Source organism: Amphibalanus amphitrite, unplaced genomic scaffold (genome assembly GCF_019059575.1).
Source record: "Amphibalanus amphitrite isolate SeventyFive unplaced genomic scaffold, NRLGWU_Aamphi_draft 001068F_arrow, whole genome shotgun sequence".
NCBI lineage: Eukaryota > Metazoa > Arthropoda > Thecostraca > Balanomorpha > Balanidae > Amphibalanus > Amphibalanus amphitrite.
Genome location: NW_024882562.1, coordinates 99137 through 118450, shown reverse-complemented (window position 1 = coordinate 118450; position 19314 = coordinate 99137). Strand labels below are relative to the sequence as shown.

The 19314-nt window shown below is 52.2% G+C and overlaps 1 protein-coding gene and 1 non-coding gene across 4 annotated transcripts in view; both read left to right on the top strand.

Moving 5' to 3' along the window:
- Positions 1-247: 247 nt before the first annotated feature.
- Positions 248-19314, top strand: part of LOC122369751 — a 39230-nt gene continuing 20163 nt past the window's right edge. For 2 of the 3 annotated variants that reach the window (XM_043344718.1, XM_043344716.1), the window contains exons 1-18: positions 248-384; positions 3906-4074; positions 4369-4539; positions 5496-5624; positions 5882-6037; positions 6392-6613; positions 8769-8903; positions 13212-13463; positions 13756-14103; positions 14311-14454; positions 14859-15182; positions 15552-15770; positions 16131-16251; positions 16557-16760; positions 17144-17280; positions 17519-17722; positions 18124-18282; positions 18611-18826. In XM_043344718.1, coding sequence (XP_043200653.1) covers positions 3940-4074; positions 4369-4539; positions 5496-5624; positions 5882-6037; positions 6392-6613; positions 8769-8903; positions 13212-13463; positions 13756-14103; positions 14311-14454; positions 14859-15182; positions 15552-15770; positions 16131-16251; positions 16557-16760; positions 17144-17280; positions 17519-17722; positions 18124-18282; positions 18611-18826 — 3276 coding nt within the window. In that variant the 5' untranslated portion in view covers positions 248-384; positions 3906-3939. Of the gene's footprint in view, positions 385-3376; positions 3603-3905; positions 4075-4368; positions 4540-5495; positions 5625-5881; positions 6038-6391; positions 6614-8768; positions 8904-13211; positions 13464-13755; positions 14104-14310; positions 14455-14858; positions 15183-15551; positions 15771-16130; positions 16252-16556; positions 16761-17143; positions 17281-17518; positions 17723-18123; positions 18283-18610; positions 18827-19314 lie in introns of those variants that run through there. The other variant, XM_043344717.1, reaches the window with a different exon arrangement.
- Positions 12197-12410, top strand: LOC122369754. The gene has a single exon (XR_006254465.1). It is a non-coding gene; the product is annotated as a small nucleolar RNA U3 (small nucleolar RNA).

The following is a 19314-nucleotide window of genomic DNA, read 5'->3' as shown; positions in this document are numbered from 1 at the left end:
TTGACGAACGGCCGAACAACCCCAAATGTATTTGTCAGTTTAGATAGTATTTGTTATAAATATTTATGGAAATAATGTTTTGCTGAGTGTTACGTTTCATATATTTTATATTCACATCAAATCTTTAAAAATAAGCTGCTATGACCGCATTCTCATTGGTTGAGTGCTATGACGTAACAGAACCATACATTTTTTCCTAGACATCCCACCACTACTTATGTCTGCTTCCGGCCGAATTCATTTTGGTTTTGGTTTCAGACACCGCGCGGTAATTTGGTGCGAGTTTTGGATTAATTTGAATTGCAATTTTGCTACGCGAGGTTTTCTGTGTATCTTCACTGCCTTATAGTCTACCGAACTCATTTATTCGTAGATTGTGCGGAGGTAAGCATGCCGGATTTTTGTTTTGGCAATTTTGCTTTAGCCCTGCGTCCTTTTTTTGTTTTTTCGGTCTCATCCTGCTCAAAATGTCACTGGAAGCGTCAGTTGTGTGAAGTACTTGCTAGTTTGCCTTGCATGGATAATAATTTTGCAAAGCGAGGGTCAGAACTTTCCTTGACTTTGAGACGATAGGTACACTGTACACACTGCACACTGACATTCGCCACTGAATCAGTGTCGATTATTCGGTAATTTAGTGCCTAGGTATTCGGCACCCGTGATCTGTGATCACTGAATCTCCTTTGGAATCTGCTAGATTCAGTGATACATGATTCATGCCACTTTTGGCGATAGCTATAGTCAGGGAAACTTTTGAGGGGGGGGGGAAGGGGAATTTCCCCCCTTCGAAAATTCCGCTCCCCCTTTCAAATTGTGCGTGAACGGCTAGGGAGGGAAGGGGGAATTTCCCCCTTTCAAATTCATTTTTGAGCCCATTTTCAATCAATTCGCTACTCAGATTCTATAATCATCGTTGATCAGCCTCTAGTCATTAATCAACGTTGCTGGCGCTTAGATAATTTTCAATTTCAGGTCCCATCCAACCATTTTACGTTCAGTGCAGCGAGAACTCCAAATTTGACCCGATACCGATCGGATGGTCGGTGGGACCGTCTCTTGTCTTGTCTCTTCCGTCTCTTCGCAATCACTGACATATCGCTACAGGCGTCGGCGTAGAAACCGGCGTGGGACGGGGGTCATGACCCCTCCGAACCAAGGGTCTTCCTTCGAACCAGGGTCCTTCAATCGGTCTTGGCCTAGCAAAAATAGTCACGTGTTAACCTCTCTCTATTTAGAAAGGCGCTACTTGATGTTTGGCCAGGGTAATAGGTTGATACTACTGATTGACGTTTGCAAGGGCGCAGTCAAGTTGGGACCTCCCCCGCCCCTTACCGCCAAGTTAGGTACCTACGTATATTTTTCAGCTTATTTGTTTTTTTTTTTTTTGGCAACCTAACAATATAAAGCGGCCAGAATCCGGGGAGAGAGTAGGATTTGGGGGTAGGTAAGGTTCTGCAGGCACCATCCTGCCCCTAACAAAAACCTAATGGCATTAGGCCTCCCTTTCAGATGCCCCTGGATCCGCCCTTGCCCGGAACTTTCAGTGGCGGATCCAGGGGGGGGGGCAAAATGGGCATTTGCCCCCCCCCCAAACGGCATAATTTTAACATTACGCCTATGGACGATGCATGGAAAGAATCGATAAATTGTTATGGTTTGCCCCCCCCCCCCAAACCTCTGAGCTGGATCCGCCTCTGCGAACTTTATCCCCCCTCTCGACTTTTCCTGTAAAAGTAACCCTGGCTATAGTCCGTTGAGATAGAATGTATCTACCTACTTATTAAAAAAAAAATGTCCTTGGAAAGTGAAAACCACGTCTTTTAGTTTTTCATTTCAAATATTTTAATTGCCATTTTTGCCATCACGAGCTAAGTTGTCGAAACATAATCGTGTCTGTCTAGTGTCTTTAAGCTGACCGTACGTCGAGAATATCGATCTCTTGCGACGCTCGGACCGCTCAGCATCGTGGCGGACGTCTGATAATGGTGTCGGACTGTCGAAAAACCTATCGCGCTCCAAAGTTACGCTACCTACTTTTACCCTACGTAATCGAATGACTCGGGGTAGCCTCAGAAGGCCGTGAAAGTTGTGGTCATCCGGAGTTCATTATCAACGCATGAACACGTATTTAATTTTAGCTTATTACCGGTGGGTGCCTACTGCCTTGTGGATGGTATGCAGTATGCACTATGCAAGTTCTCTTTTGCTGAGTCCTGATGGTATGAGCTCAGATAGGTTTTTTGTTTCTATTGCAGGCCTTTGGCAAATGGACCACTGTTACTCAAAGGTTCATTTTCCGCTAGAAATATGCCAAATCAAATGGTGTTTATTTTTATGTTTTTTTTTCTGGCATTTCCCGTATAGTAAAGCATACTCGGTTCAGTAACGAAGGGTTCACGCGAAGGGTTCACGCTGACTTTTGAGCTAGTTTTTTCATGACAATCAATTTTTGAGTACACTTGGCGATGCGGGCCACAACAATTGCGACGATCGTGTTGAATAAATGGACTGAACAGGTGCTTTGAAGGTTTCCATTTTACAAGGAGCGATAGAAGCACCGCGTGGCCGTTGGCCATGCTCCACTGGTTTCATTTTTCGGCCTGTCCCTTTGAGTCGTTTGAAATGCAGGCTTTTATTGGTTTCGCTGATATATTGCTGTCATGTATTGTTGATCTTACTTACCGCCACCGGCTCCTTTCGGTATCAAGTTGAATAAGTTTCGACAGATGAAGGCTTTCGCCAATTAGGTTTTATGTCAGTGTCTTGTCACGAAACTATGAGTTCATGGATCTGGGGCAACGCAAATAATCAATTTATCATGTTTGTTTGAATATGTGGGATGAAGTTTGAAGGTAGGTGTGGTAGGTATAGAAACGAACGAAACTGAACTAGAAGTGAAAATCACTGTCACGGAGAAAAAAAAAACAACTTCAATGCACACCAACACCCGAGCTCATTTGTCATGATATGACAACATGTGACGATTATAATGACCGACGGTTCGGTATAACTCACAGTTAGCTGTTATAATTCACGCTTCCGCGCCAGCAAGCAATACTTCACAGTGCGGATATAAGGCACCACATCACCATGCCATGAGTTTTTGAGCGGCCGACTCCACACACGTGACACACCGTGTTGATGTCTGTCTCGCTCTGGATTGATAGGTGACACCCCGGCCGATCGCTTGTCTGTCTGTGTGCCCGGGTGCATGTGCTGCGCGCCGCCTCCTGATTGGCTGACCCCGCTGCCCTGTTCAGGGGAGGGGGAGGGACGCGCGGCACCACAGAGGGACGGGACCGAGCCGGCCCGGGCGGCAGACGCGTCTGCGCTTGCGGGCGGTCCGGCAGCGGTCGTGTCGTCATTCTGTGGAGACGAGGCTGCTGGGGTCGTGTGTTCAGAGTGCTTGTAGTGGTCAGTTTTGTGGATTCCGGGCCGGTGGCGGCGGATCATAGTGGAGGGTGCTCTTTATTGACTATTGAGTACCTGTGGTTTGTGGAGGTCGGTACTTTCCGTCGCAACTCGCAGCGATAGTGTCATCAAAACACCAAGCTATCGAATTGATTTCCAAAGCAAACATCAGGCTATCATTGCCTAAGAGGGTAAGGTCATTGTTCTTCACGGTTAGAATATCTTTATTTTTCTTCTCAACGTTTTAACTTCCAATCTTCAGCGAAGTTCGGACTATATTTTTTTTACAACTTGTGGCGTGAATTTTGGTGTTGTGAATCGTGATTCGTGCTGTACTGAAAAAGTATCCCTATCTTCATTGCTCAGCCCCTATCTAACTACCATCTGCTCGGCCCTTATCTACCACCTGTTCGACCGATATGGCCCGCTGAGCCGCCGTCTGTGGCCCGTGTATACTCCAGCTAACCCGTTCGACCGCTCCGTGTGCTCGCCAGGCTGAAGCCTCCGGTGCCGCTCCAGCCGCCGGCAATGTGCGACTGTAGCCTGTACGTGACCTCGGTCACAAACGCTGGCACTCACATCAGCTTCCACGCCCAGCCCAACCCGGAGCAGTTCGCGGTACTGGACCGCCTCATCACACAGAACCAGGCCTTCTTTGAACAGGTGAGATGGCCCGGCTATCTGGTTTTTTATCCAGAATGGGGCATTTTATAAGGGAAGTCTGTATGCGTCGCTAACTACTGTCGTGGTTTCTTTCAGGATGCGAAAAATTATCAAAACTCGATATAGGAATGCACGTTGATCTTCAAATGCCTTGAATCAAAGCCAACTTAATGCCAGTTGCCACTTCTTCCTTAAGACCGATGCGTTTGCTCTTTTTTGTCGTACTTATGCAGCACATTGTCGTGAATGAACGCCGCACGAGCCGCCCTCACCGCTCTCTCCTTTTACCGCCAGGCGCGACTGCCGTCGCCGTATCAGCTGCCGCCGGGACAGACGGTGCTGGTCAAGTCGACGTCGAGCGGCGCGGCCAAGTGGCACCGGGCGCGCGTGGTCGGTATCCAGGGCCCCACTGTCAGTGTCGAGTACATCGACTATGGCACCAGCGAGCTGGCACACTACACCCAGGTAAGAGTCGCGCGGGGCTGGGAGGGGTCAGGGCTGGTGTCTGGACTAGGGTGACTGGGTTAGAGGGGGATGGGGGCTGCGCCGTTGTTTGGTGATTGTTCTGGTATTTTGCTTTTATTGAGTTCATTCATGGCCTTTCAGTTTAAGTTAAGATTGCTTCACCATACACATTATTATTGTGTCCGTTACACAAAGCCTTGTAGCAAAGGGAGAGATCAGACGGTGTTTTAGCCGTTCATCGATCGCACCTAGTTAAGTCGAACTGGAGGCGCTTCAGGAAGCCGGCCGAATGTCCCGGCTAAATGCTGATTGGAGACGGCCGGTCGTTGACAACAGACCCAGGGCCAGGCCTTCTCAGTCCCCATGCCAGAAATGTAACGACCCTGGCGGAGAAGCCGAGAAGCCCAACAGCTGGGACGAAAGCGGTCGCCTTTTGCCGCCTTTTGGATTTCGTCGCTCGATCGGGCGGGCGGGCTCGCTTCTAGGTCGCAGATGGGTGGGGCCCAGATGTGTGTTTTGACGGAAACAGCCCGGCTGCCTGAAAGACGCCGACTGTTGTGACGGGTGATTTATGGCTTGATGAGAGGAGCAGACTTGCTATGGTCACTTTTGTTAAATGGACTGAATTTTTCAAACAATTTGTTAAAAAAACTTATCCAAATGTTTTTTTTTTTTTTGAACGGTTGGAACCTTGGGACCTTTTGAACCTTGTCTGCGTAAAGGGAAGATTAACAAATCAAAGCAAGACCTACTTCCCCAGGAAGAATGCCGCTGTCTTTAGCCGTCCCTATCCCGGCACCGAATACAATATATAATTTTTCGTGTCACTGACACATTAACCCCCGACACCGTCCAGTTTCTCTATATCGACACTATCACAGACAATATTCAAATACAATGAGACATAAGTGCACTGTGTCGATCCAATCATATGACGCTCGTTCCCCGGCCGGCAGATCTGCGCCAGTCGCACCGCACTGCCCGCGGCAGTCCTCACCCAGCCGCCACTGGCGGTGCCCTGCGTGCTGGCCGAGGTGCTTCCTGCCACCGGCACCTGGACAGAGGCAGCGTTCAGTCATGCGGAGGTAGGTCCCCGTGGTGGAATGTGTGTTCAAGGAAGGTTAGGGGTTGGATTGTATCACCTTTTGTGAGGATGGGATTACTGAGGCAGATGGACGCCCTAATGTTCAGTGTTAGTGTATGTGTTTAAACGTTCAGTGTCTTGTTTTCGTGGTGTTTTTTTTTTTAATAAAATACCAAATAATTCAGTATAAGACAATGTTGACCCAAGACTGACTGATGTGGTTTGTGACGTGCCGCCCCGTCCGGTGTGTGCCCGCAGTCGGCGCTGCGCTCGCGTCAGCCTGTTCAGGCTCAGGTGCTGCGTCAGGACACCGACGGGGTGTGGCACGTCCGCGTCTACACCGGAGATGGCCGGACCCTGGCCTCGCAGCTGGCGGCGCTGGGCATGGGACGGCTGACCACGCCGTCTGGGCAGGTAAGAGACGCTTCCACATACGGCTGGTCACGCTTCCGGGGCAGAAGAAACACGCCCACATACGGGTGATGACGCCCCCGCGGAACGTGTACATCTTTTTGAGAATGAGAATGGTCCATGAGTGTTCTGGCAACAAACCGTTTTGTAAACGGGCTGTCTGTCGTGTAGCGCTGGTTCATGTCCGTTCTCCCCTCATTTACTAACCGTGAGAAAGCGGCTGTGGTAGTGACGCTAGTGCCAGCCATCCCCGTGGCCGGCAGCCACCATCGGCCGTTTTTCATCTCACCAATCACCACCCCCTCCTCCCCCCACGGCTCCCACGCCACGCTAACCCCCTACCGTCCCTCTCTCCAGTACCCCGTGCAGGCCGCGTGCAGCCCGCTGGCGCCGGCGTCTTGCGGCCCGGAGCCGCCTCTGGCGTTCGCCACCCGCGTCAGTGAGCTGCTGTCGGTGCCGCCGCTGTCCGGCTCGGAAGCTCTGGTGACCATCTGCCACTACATCAACGGGCCGGCCAAGTTTGCCGTCCAGCTGTATGAACATCAGCCGGCGCTGCTGCAGCTCATGACCGAAATACAGGTCAGTGGAGGGAGGAGAGAGTACTGGGAGGGGGAGGAGGAAGTAAGGGTATGGGAAGACTGGAGGTGGAAGGACGCGTGTGATTTTACGCAATCTTTTCTTCTTGAACATATGTACGTTGTCTTGACGTGGGGTCAAGCCAGTGTTGAATTCATATATGCGGACAGGGAATCAGTAACCTGCATAAAATTCATATTGCATTCGTATTGGGTGCATGATTTTACTCGTATTACTTTACTTTACTTTACTTTGTTTCGTTTTGGTTGTGGGGAGATTGATCCAGGATTTGGCCTGACTTTGCAATCTGCTTTCATTGAGGAGTTATTCAAACCGAAACGGCTCTATCCAAGTTCGCTGACCGGGGCTCTGTCCTAGCTCTGCCAATGCCTGGGAGCACCCTCCTCTCCTCCCCCCGTCCCCCCGCCCATAGCAGCTTCCCCTCGTTCCGCGGCGTTTGAAGTCTATGGGCCTGACGAGGGCCCGCGGGTCGGGCCAAGTTATGGCCGGCCGGGCGGGAACAGGCGGCATGTTTTGGACACGTCAATCTGCCGTTTACGAGAGCGGACGGACCGCCGAATGGGGCCCGTCTCTCCCGTTATTGCCCCGCCTGTTAATGGTCATTGGTCAGCTGACTGACGGGGGGGGGGGGACCGACCGTGGCGCACGTGGCCGCGTGTTTGGCCTTGACGGGCCACGTGGTATGGCCCCGGTGGTATTCTGTTTTCTGTATTCTGTATTTGCATTAACCGACTACAGGCCTTGCAGCCCATTTACAGTGGCAGTCAATTTAAACTAGGTAACACAACACAACATATGCACACAACGATGACAACACATTACATGTACGTTCCCTGAGAACGAGCAGACTCACGGATGTCCGATAAAACGGAGCACGATGATGCCAACATGTCAGCGGTGGGTGTATGTTGCAAGGAGCGGTTACATAGCACCGCTTTGGTTTGTGCTCAATTAAGTCCCGCTTTGTACAGACCGATCTTTCATTTCTAGTCAATGTGTATCGCAATAGGATTGACTGCCCTTACCTGATGGCAATCTTCGGACTAGCAGTCCCCAACAGACGCTCTCGACAGACAGGGCTGTTCCACGTACCGTTCGGTCGAGTGAACACTGTGAAGTCAGGGTTCACTGTCCGTTTCCCTGTGGTATAGGAGTGCCGCTGTTTCGGGCTCGTATGTTCGCATTCCGATCTGCCGCTCTAATGTGGAACTCCGCAAGGAAGGAATGTTTTGAGGTTTTCACTGTGGTATACATATATTCACTTTTCGGTACATGCCAAGCAGTCCAGTGTCCCAAAATTTGTAGATGTGGGTGGGAGACGACATCCAAATGAAAATCATTTTCCTCTCTCACCTCCAGTTTTCAAGCCCAGTTTTCCACTCCCGATTCCACCGAGAAGGAGCAATTGCGTGAATGGTTGTTTTGCATCTGTCAATGGTAGATAGTTTAATGTTTTTGATCATTTTCCCACTTTTTTGGGGCCTTACCTGACCGACATTTTTCACTCCCACCCTTTTTTTTTTGGTCAGCAATTTTCACCTCTGACACCCAAGCAAAAATATAATTTTGGGACACTGATGCCAAGTGTGAAATACGTGCGCTCAGCTCTCCGACATTTTTGTCATTTGACCTGCGACTCCGGTCGCTATACCTGACCTTCGGCCAAAGCTGGGATGTCAGCAGCCCGCCGGTGTCGCTGTCAGTGACCTGTGACCTCTGGCTCCTCTGACCTGTGACCCTACCCCTCTGACCTGTGACCTCTGGCTCCTCTGACCTGTGACCTCTGACCCTCTGACCCATGACCCTGCCGCTGAGTGTCATTGTTGGGAATACGACACTTGGGTCCCAGGTGGGCCTAAAAGATTGTGTTCCCCTTTACAAATTTATGCTCCAGCACCTTCAATATTCTGATATTTTCACCTACGTGAAAAAAAAACAGAAGATAGCTGTAAAATATGAATGTAACATTTTAGTTTCGCATTTTATCAGTAGTTACGTATTAGTGGCCAAAAATATGCTGATGTGGCTGGTTGTTTAAAAGCTGACCGGTTCCCTGGTTCAAATTTTATTATCCGGAACTCCAAGATCGAAAATGATAATTCCCTGTCCATGCTGACCTATGACATCCGGTTTCCAGTCGTACTGCCAGAGCAGCCCACCAGTGCCACTGTCTGCCGTCGAGTCTGGCGTCGTGTGTCTGGGCTCGTCAGCATCACGAGAGGGACGCTATCTGAGAGGAGTCATCACCCAGGCTGATGGCAACGTGGTCAAGGTTAGTCCTCGCTCCTCCCCACACACACTGTCCTCTAGACACACAGTGTTATCTGGCACAAACGTCACGGGGTCCCTTCGTTGGCTCTGGGAGGGAGGCGTGGGGCGACAGGCGCCGGCGGCCTACTCAAACAAGCAGCTGAGTCGCTCGGTCCGGTCCCCCGGACGGATTGGGGACTCTGCGGGACCTCCCCGCGGCTGCCCCGAGGCGCTTGGTGCTGTGGGTAGTCACTGATAGTAGAGACACCGGGAAGCGATGACGCCGCTGCAGGCTGCAGGGCTTCCTTGCAGACCGTCTGTGGTTCCGTTCAGAGTTCGGGCTTAAGGGGGGGGGGAGGCTAGCGCTGACCGCGACGGCAGCTGATGGTTTTAGGCGGATGTCATTTCATTCCCTTTCCTTTCCCTGTGTTGCCGGGGGAGGGGAAGGGGATAGCGCTGACCGTGCGACACACCCGCAGGCGACCGATGCTATCAGGACACCCTCCCCGCCCGTTCTCCCTCCCCGCCCCCTCTTCCTTGCGGGGCTGCCGACGGGGAGAACCCGACACCGCCCCGGAGGCCGTAGTTCATGACCTCGCCAAGGGGAGGAGAGGGCGGCATAGCAACAATTCGTGGTTTGGCCGCAGAGTGCGTGTGCCCCGGATTCAACTGATGAGAGAACGGCTATGGAGGGTGTTGGCCTGGCTGATGCGATTTTGTGTGACGTGGTTATGGACATTGCTCTGAGATCTCGAGCAAAAGTGTGAGGCATTTGTGGTTAGCAGGTGTGTTGCTATTTCACTTAGCGTTCTTCTCAGTTGACAGTTGTATTTTGAGTCCCCGCCACTCTGGACAGAGCGGTTTGATTTGGGACGCGCTCTTTCTTCCCCAGGGCACATCACCTGACATCTTTCGACAAAGATGTCTCACATTTTCGGTGTCAGCTTTGTCAGCAGCAGATAGTATAGTGTCCTGCTCACCAGCGGGCGGGCCGCCGATACAGCAGGCAGCAGTCCTCACCCGGTGTCACCAGCACCGATAGAACTGTGTGCTTTTTGGTCTCAGTCCGAATCCTTTCATTGTTCGGTTATCTGGGTTTGGTCAAGCCGCTCGAATAGCGACTACAGTCGCCCGTTGATCGATGGTCGGCCTAGGCGACGTCAAATTGAATGACAGTCCTCACTGTGTAGGCTCGATCATTGCCATGAAGACTTTGTAATCATTGGCAATAATGGCCAAGTAAAGCAGTTGTGGCGATTTAGAGATCAATATCGAAAATTCAGATTCAGATGTATTCGAAAGAGGTCCATACTGCGGGATCATTTCCTGTATGTTTGATGCAGTCTTGCAATGCAATCCAGCCATCCAAGAAACTTTGCGCGAGACGTTTTCTTGGATGGTTTTCTTGGATAGCTTGATTTCATCGAGGGCTTCTGTTAAAAAAAAAAAATTGTAAGCTTTGCTGAACTGTTGAGTAATTAGAACTGCCAGTATCTCAGTATCTAACGTGTAGTTATTGTTACTGTATTTTATTTATGCATATTTCGGCCTTTTTTAAGCAGATAACGAACGATATTAAGAAACATACAGGAAATAATATCTAGGACTCTACCGCGACGAAATATTTCTATCTCGAGTTTTCAAAGAATTTCATGCACTCGGCCAAGGCCTCGTGCATGAAATCCTTTGAAAACTCTCGATAGAAATATTTCGTTTTCGCGGTATTGTCCAAGAATGTATATTCTTGGAAAGTACAGCCCACCGCTAAAGTAATGTAGGGTTTTACCAATCTCAACGGTTGGCTTTGACTGGCGATTGTTTAATGCGGAGTGATCGAAAAGAAGATGTCAATAGCTAAAGTTGCAGCTGCAAGGGTGACGATACATATAAGCTACATTCAAAGTTTCATTGTAGTCTGGTTAATCGTTCCTAAGCTTCAGAAGCAGAACATACCCATGACTGAAACCCCACATTACTTCTGCTGTGGACTGTACAAATGAGGGAAAAGTAAAACATACGGATAGGTAGGTATATACATCATTGCATGCAATCATCCCACACTCACACCCATTCTGCATCTCCAGTGACGATAACTCGCCTGACAGCAGAGCGAAAACCCGGGATGCCGGGTTCCACTCCCAAATTGTTGAGCATGGCCACTCCACGGTAGCACGGCCTCCTGCCAGCGTCAGTTCGTATCAGGATGACGGCATATCAGGATGGCACGAGCGTCTCTCGTCCATCACTGACACTTACAATTGCGATATTTGCGCGATCTTTGCCTTTTCCGCATTCGCCGGCATAGCACACAGCCGTGAGCCGGTAATGATTTTGAGATTTACTCCAGCTGAAAGCATTGCCATGACGATCTTTTATATCATGCGTGGCAGTGTCCCTGAGTTCTCTGCAACTGTCAGCGGAGGGCCCCGTAGCAGTCAGCGCTCGGCATATTGTTTTGGTGATTTGATCGGCATTCGGCATCACCTGACCCCCCCCCCCCCCCCCCCTCCGTTGGCCGGCGACCGACAGATCTCGGTAGTGTCCGGTATCGTATGCAAGTGCAACCATTGTGTCCCGGGGGGGGGGGCGTCTACGACTCTCACCCGCGACCCAGCTCCCTCCCCCCGCACGCGCACACAAACACGCATACCTCATTCAAGCCCACACTGTCAGAAACACCGTCTAAATTCGTCAATACTCCATGCTCCCGTAGACGCGCGGAGGCCACGTGCGCAGCCGGCAGTGGGGCGGGGCTCCGGCCGTGACGTCACGGCCGTCAGCTGTTATCCACTGGCGGCGGCGGCAGAGGCGGAGCCAGGCAGGGGTGCCGGGGCGGCGGGCGGCCGGCGTCAGCTGATTCACAGCGGGCGGACACGGCTAGGGGGAATAGATGCCAAAGAGCTATTTTAGGGGGGAATTATTACACGCATCTTATTTTTACTTATAGTTTTTGCACGTAACGTTAGGCTTAGCCTTAAAAGTGATGTAGTGTAGCCGAGGCACTGGGCACTGATATCAGTTTTGGGGTGGGCCAGTGACGGCCAAGCGAAGCTTTAGTCCTAACCGTTGATAACAGATGACTCTGTAGCGCTAGGGCAAAAATTGGACCAACTTGTTGCTTTTTCTGGACTTCCAAGAAATTTATTCCGGACATCACGTCCGTTTTTGGTAGGACACCAAAGTCAACTAGCGAATGAGACTGTTCTATGGCGTGCTAATTCACTGTAGTTGTGTGAGAGATGCGTATAATGCCCAAAACTAACATGAAACTCCTCGAGCGTTCAGCATAAGGGTCAGGCCGGGCGGTCAGATGTTAAGACCTTACTTCTACAGGATCATTTCTATAGGTCTTATCGCGATCATTCATCTCGAATTTTCGCGTGTCTCAAACCATGATGAAGAGTCGTGGTGGTTTCTCTTGAGCGGGAAGTGGTCAGTCGACCCTCCTTGCTGAAGGTCTTCTGACGTTGAAGACCGTTCCACTCTCCGCCTTGGCGGATTGTGGGGGAGAGACCACGTTCTGAGTGGTTTGATTTCTTATCTTGATCATTTGAGGTGGTGGAAGTTGGAATGGGGGGTCCAAGGGGAAAGTACTGGAAATAGTCCGGGATACATTTCTCTTACGGCTGTCTGTGTTTTTAACTGTGGTCAATTGGTCTTGTGTCACTAATTACTGGAGGTAAAATGCACTGAACGGCCGCGCGATCAACTACAATGAAATACAATGCATGGCGGAATAGGATGCATAAAGAGCAGGTTGATGCCTTTATATGGCCTTGGGTTGATGAATGAAAATGACCTTCACGTCGGCATAATTTCGAAGGGATAAGCTAAAAACGCTTTTGGCTGCAATAAATTTGTTAAGCAACAATTTAATAAAAGTTATACAGTAGATGAAAAGTATTTGGGTATAGTTATCCACGTAAGTAATTCCTTCCCTTTACTGCTCAGTTACAGTCGTGAAAGCGTCGCGAAGTTCAAATGAGATGAAAGTGGGCACTGGTCTCGCCGACGACGGCTCCCCCCCCCACCCCCACCCCCTGATCTCAGCCTGCCAGCTCAACGAAGTGACTGAGGCGTCAAATGACCCCTCTACCCAGCACCTCCCCCACTCTGCTCCGTCGGCCAGCTGACACGACCGGTATCGTATTCAGTCTGCCGTGTGTGACCCTTGATGATGCCGCCGGCGCCGGCTATGTTCGGTCCGTGCAACCCCTGACAGTCGTCTCTCTCTCTCTCTCTCTCTCTCTCTCTCTCTCTCTCTCTCTCTCTCTCTCTCTCTCTCTCTCTCTCTCTCTCTCTCTCTCTCCCCGCCCCTCCCCTCTAACAGGTCTACTGGGCCGACTATGGCAACGACGAGACCAAAGTGGTCTCCGAACTGCGCGCCATGCCCCGCCAGTTCACCCAGCTCAGGATCCAAGCGAGCCGGGTAACCCTCGCCGGCCTGTCTGCCCTCAAACCGGTGCCGGGCAGAGCTGAGACCATATTCCGACAGAAGACCGAGGGCAGTGTGCTGACTGGACGGTTTGACAAGCCGCGCGATCAGCCGGCCGGTGCTGCCACAGGCTCGGCTGCCTGCTTGGTGAGTGGGGCGCAGGGCTGGAGTGGTACTTTGGTGGGTCTATAGGAGTTTGGAAGGGAGACTGCATTGGTTATTGGTTTGTCTCAATGTGTATGCAATATGTTTGGTTAATGGTTATGGCTGTTATATGTTATGTGCACTGCTTGGACATGCGGTTGATATTTAGTTTTTTTAGTATGTGATAGTGTATTTTATTTGTTTTTGTTTGTAGGTTGATGTCGTCGATGATTGATGCCTTGATCCGCTGACACGCTAGACTCCTCTGACGCCCCACCTCCCTCCTCCCCCACAGAACCAGGTGGAGCTGTTTGACGTCGGTGAGAGCGTGCTGGAGATTCTGATCCGAGAGGGCGCCTACGAGCGGCGCGCGGGCTCTGCCCCCGTCCCCCGTACTCCTCCGGTGGTGGCGGCCCGCCGCTCGGCCAGCCCGCCGGCCGAGCCGCCGCCGCTCACCCCGGGAACTCACGCCGAGGTGCGCGTGGTGTCTGTCACCTCCGTCAGCAGCCTGCACGTGCGGCCCCTGGACACGGAGGCGGTGCTGCTGCAGACCCTACAGAGACTGACGGATGCGCTCAATGTCAGCGCCTGCCCGCTGCCCATGGTGCGGGCGTCCGAGGGCTCCCTGTGCGCCGTGTTCAAGGTAATATTCTTGGTCCCTCTTCTGTGGTGGTTTGATTGATGCCGTGGGCTGTGGATGAACAGATAAGATAGTTTGCATCTTGCTTCATTATTCAACTTTCAAGCTTACAGAAAAAATCTGTTCATAAGAAGTTATATGCAATGCGAACGAAAAAAAAAAGTTAAAAGGCAACATCATTCACCTTAATTTGTCCCTTTCTATCGCCAGGACGCCAGCTACCAGCGCGCCCGTGTGATGAGCGTCGGCAGACGCGACATGAAGGTGCTCTACATCGACCTGGGCACCTCAGAGATCATCCCAGCCGGCGCCGCGTTCGCCCTCGAACAGGACGTCGCCAACTACCCGCCTCAGGTCAGACTAGCTGCAGAGCTGGGTGGCCACCTGACATAGCGTGTGTTTGTTGCGTTGACCACCGAGTGGCGCTTGGGTGAGTGTGTGTGGTGTTCTTATAGGTGTCGCTACTGACTCTTGGATGTCCAACGACGGCCAGCTATGTTGTTCGGATGAGGTCTTTGGTAAACGAGTTTGGGGTGATGTTGTCAATATTTGGACAGTTAATTTCATTAGCGATTTGTAACTTTTAAGTGCGTTTAGCTGGGTCGTCTTAAACATCAAAGCAACATGGCTCTCCAGTTTGGTTTAGCCAAGTATAAGGCCAGAAAATAAGGCCACATCCACCATCCCTCCCCACTCCCAGGCTGTCCACTGCTGCCTCTCCGGCCTGGAGATGTCTAACTGTACCCCTCCCTCCCCAGGCTGTCCACTGCTGTCTCTCCGGCCTGGAGATGTCCCACGGCACGCCGGAGCTCGTCGAACAGCTGCGCGCGCTCACTGCCGGCGGCCGCCTCCTCTGTGAAGTCCTCGACCAACTGGGAGAGAAACGTATCGTGCGGCTCACCGATCTGACCCGCTCGCCGCCCCTGGACGTTGGGGCCATGCTCAGAGGGATGATGTCTGGAGCTCGGCGCGTGAAACAGAGCCCGAGCAAGCCGCCGCCGGCCGCCGGGTCACCGAAGCCCCAGCCGGTCGCCGGGTCGCCCAAACCGGCTCCGGCCGCCGTCACCGTGCGACCACCGGAGGTGAGGGAAAAGGAAGGAGACTAGATGAGAGGTTAGAGTTCAGCACGCAATGCGTGAATAGTAATTAAGTGGCATGATGAATGAACAGACAAGTCTCCACGGCACAAAACATACCAACGAAACCCTGAGGTACTTGATATTTAGGTTATGTTGTTGTTTTATAAAATGGCCTACTCGGGGAATGGTGAAATGAGAATGAGACACTTGCTTGTCATACGCTTGATTATAGTCACTTGCATCATTTCCTTCGGCTTGCGAATACGGGCTAGCCACCCACTCATGTACCAAGTGCCAACCCCGCAGGCTGCCGTGCGCGTGCATTCCACACACACTCTAACGCCTCCGCCCCTCTCCGTCCGCCCCGTTCAGGTGGAGCTGGGCCGTCCGGAGCACATCTCGGTGGTCTACGTCGAGTCGGCGGCCGCCTTTTTCGGCCAGCTGCTCTCCGCCGATGTGGACGCCATGTACGACATGGAGGCCGCCATGCAGGAGCGGTACGGAGGCGCAGTGAGCCCGCTGAGACCGGCGCCGGTGGGAGCCTTCTGTGTGGGACGGTCCACCATCAATGAGACGTTCTACCGCGCCAAGGTGGGTGCTAGGGACAGGGTTTAGTAACCATGTGTCAGGGTATGTGCGTGAAAGTAGATGAGAGGGCGCTGCTTACCTATGTCTCAGAAACCTTCATTGGTAGAGGATCGACATGCAGCATCCCTCAGTCCATGATTAGGGTTGTAGGAAGTGCGAAGGACAGTGCTTTGTCAGGACGAGTGAAGGATGTGTAATACCCTCCCCCAGCTGTCTGACCTAACCCGACCTCTGCAGCTAGTCTGCGTCAGGTGTCGGACGTCCTGACCTGACCAGATATTAGCTTTGCTGTCCCCACTTGTCTGACCTGACCTCTATGCCCCCTGGTGTCTGGCCCTCACCTGACCTCTGCGCTGTCCTCAGGTGCTGTTGTCCGCCTCGGACAAGGTGACCATTCAGTACATCGACTACGGCGATCAGGAGTCCAAGGCGCCCTCAGAGGTGTTCCCGCTGCTACCAGAGTTCACCAAGCTGCCCCAGCTGGGTATGACAACTAACTGCGGCTATACGGCGCAGACGACACTAATTTTGTTATGTAACTGTAGTTGGAGCTCATTAGCCTACCCCAGCTCGGTATGAGAACTGGCTGCGGCAGCTAGTTACTTAACAGGCTGGCCCACAGACATCTTGGTAACCGACGCCTTTCATATTGACAAATAACTTCATTAGAGAGCTGAGTGGAAATGCTGTAGTGGTACGGCCGTGGCTTTCATGACAAGTCAACTAGTCTGTATTGAGATTAAAGCTTTGCCTAGTCTGACCTCCCTCCCTCCCCTCTCGTCCACGCAGGGATGTTTTGCTGTCTGGCCGGCGGCGAGTCGGTGCCGGAAGACACGTTCTCACGGCTGGTGCAGGACCAGACCCTGCTCGTACTCCCCGTGTTCGGCTCGGGCGACCACTACCGCGTCACGCTGCCACCCTGCTCCGAGAACCAGCCGCTGCTGGCGCAGCTCAAACCGTTCGGCATCGCCGCGGCCTCCGTGCCGCCGCCCAGTGAGTCAGATACCGTCGGTCACAGGCGGGCACAGGCGGTGGGGGTAGAGGTCTGCTGAGCAGGGACGTGACTTGTTCTGTTATGGTGTTGGAGGACCCCAATGTTTGCAGTTTGGAGACGGAATGATTTCTGAATCTCAGAATATTAAGTTCTTATTAATGTCTTACCATGTTCAATTTCCTTTGTGCCATTAAATATGCCAATGCTTTGAATATGCTGAAGAACCGAAAGATCAGTTAGCTTACATACCTTTCTATGCCCTCTCTTTGATGAGACCCTGCATCAATTTGTCAGCGTTTTATCTCCTAAACAGTGCTGCGATTCTCAAGTTACCGTATATCGTCCAAATTCAGAGTCACTCACTATCGCTGTCCGATTCCAGAGTCGCCGGCAGCCACCAACGGCAGTTTGTCGTCTCCGTCGCCTCGGCCGCCATCCAGCTCTCCAGTGGCCACCACTGGCCAGCCGTCTGAGCCCGTCAAACTGACCGAGCCGCAGCTGCCCGTCGGACTGTTCAAGGTCTGTCACGAGTTAGCGGCGGATCGAGTGTGCGACTTGGGTATTTGTTTGAAGACAGGCTGCGTTTAGTATGAGGCATTGCCGCTTACATAGCTGATCTAATGCCATGTTAAATTGAAATGTCTCCAGCTGTTTTAGTCGACATGTCAGGCTGCTTCTCCTGCCCTCAGGTGCAGTTGCAGGTTGTATGGCTGGCCAGTGACACTCTTCCATCCCTCCCGTCTCTCCGTCTCAACAGGACGTTACCGTGGTACACGCCGTCTCTCCGTCCGAGTTCTACGTGCGCCTGCGGGAGCACTCTGACTCGCTGGCTCGGCTGGAAGCTGAACTGGCCTCGTACGGGACGGCGGCTCCGGCGCCGGTGACCTCCCAGCAGACGGTGGCTGTGGAGACTGCCGCCGGCTGGCGACGCGGACGCGTCAACGGCAGGAAAATCGATCAGGTGAGGATGGATAAGTGGTGGGGGAGTCGTCAGGGTGTGGTTGAGGATGGTTGGGAAGGGAGATCACAGGGTAGCCGCTGTTCTTACAGACAGTCGGGATTCGGCACTGTGATGCTCTTTTGTGCATGTTGTATGTAGTAATAGTAGATGGTTTAGTAACTGTTCAGTCTTTGTAGTAATATTCGCTCCTCCTGTCTATGAGCTTGATCATTCCAGTCTTACAGTATGTGAAATGGTTTGTGTACGCCTTTCGCTTAGGCGTATTGGTTATGTAAGCGTGGTTGGATCCGACGAAGTGGTTCAAATATATGGTGTTCTCATTGAACTAGGGATCTCCTCGGCCACCAAGTGTCTGGACAGTGGGGAGAAACTGACACACTGAATTCTCCTCCCTTCCTCAGGTCTCCGTCTTCCTGCTGGACAGCGGGGAGACGGTCTCCGTACCGATGTCGTCTGTCCGACTGCTCCGCTCAGAGCACGCCCGGCTGCCGGCCCAGGCCATCCTCTGCTGCGCCAAGGGAGCCCGGCCGAGCAGCAATGGAGGCTGGACCGACGAGGAGGTATGGGTCGCGGGCGCTGGCCTCAGGTGTAAACGCTTACAAGATGTCTGCGGCTGCTCACGCAATGACACCAGAAAACCTGTGTGCTGGAGTCGGACCGGACGATGGGGGGTTTGGTTGTGCTTGCTACAAAGAACACTGGTCATTTTATCTTGTCTCCTTAGTTTTTAACTTTTTTCACTAACTAAGCTACGCTATCTCTCGATATTGTCGTATTCTGAAACCTTCAGAAAAATCACTATTTCGGCAATGTTGGTCTTGCTTCTCCCCCAAACACCCTCCCATAATATCTCTGCACCACCTTACCATAACCGCCCAATCCCACCAGACGACCCAGTTCCGCGGCTCGGTGGCTGGCCGCAGTTTCCTGGCGCGTGCTGAGGAGGCGCGTCCCGGCGCCCCGGCTGTGGTAACGCTAGCTCAGGCGGAACCGGTGCGAGCGACTGCTCTGCTCCACCCGGGGTCGGGACAGCAGTCACCGAGGTCATCCGATGCTAACAACAATACGGCCAAACGCACCTCGCCGCCGCCACGCGCCGATCAGGTTAGAGAGAAAGGATGATTGTGGGAATGGAGGGAGGATGTAGCTAGTGGGAGGAGTGATCAGGTGAGCGATAGAGTGAGAAATGAGTGAAGGTGAGCGGAAGAGAGGTAAGCGTTCTGTCAGAGGTGAGATATACCATGGATATACCATATGTGAGTCATGGAGTGGGTGAGGTGAGTTACGGGGTGAGTGAATGCTGAGTTGAATGAGTTATGTATTGGGGAGATGCTGCTGTCGGAGCAGGTGTAGACACGGCATGTCGCCTCCAGCTGGCCTTTTTGATTCAAAACTAGTTCCTGAGAGGGGATAGTAGCCGGGTCTAGTCGCCATTTCGCTGGAATTTGAAATCGATGGGTCTCGTCATCAGGGCTGCGGAGTCGGAGTCGGAGTCGGGAGTCGGAGTCGACGGAGTCGGTTATTTTTGCCGGAGTCGGAGTCGGAGTCGGAGTCGATAAAAATCAACCGACTCCGACTCCGAGCAGGCGTTC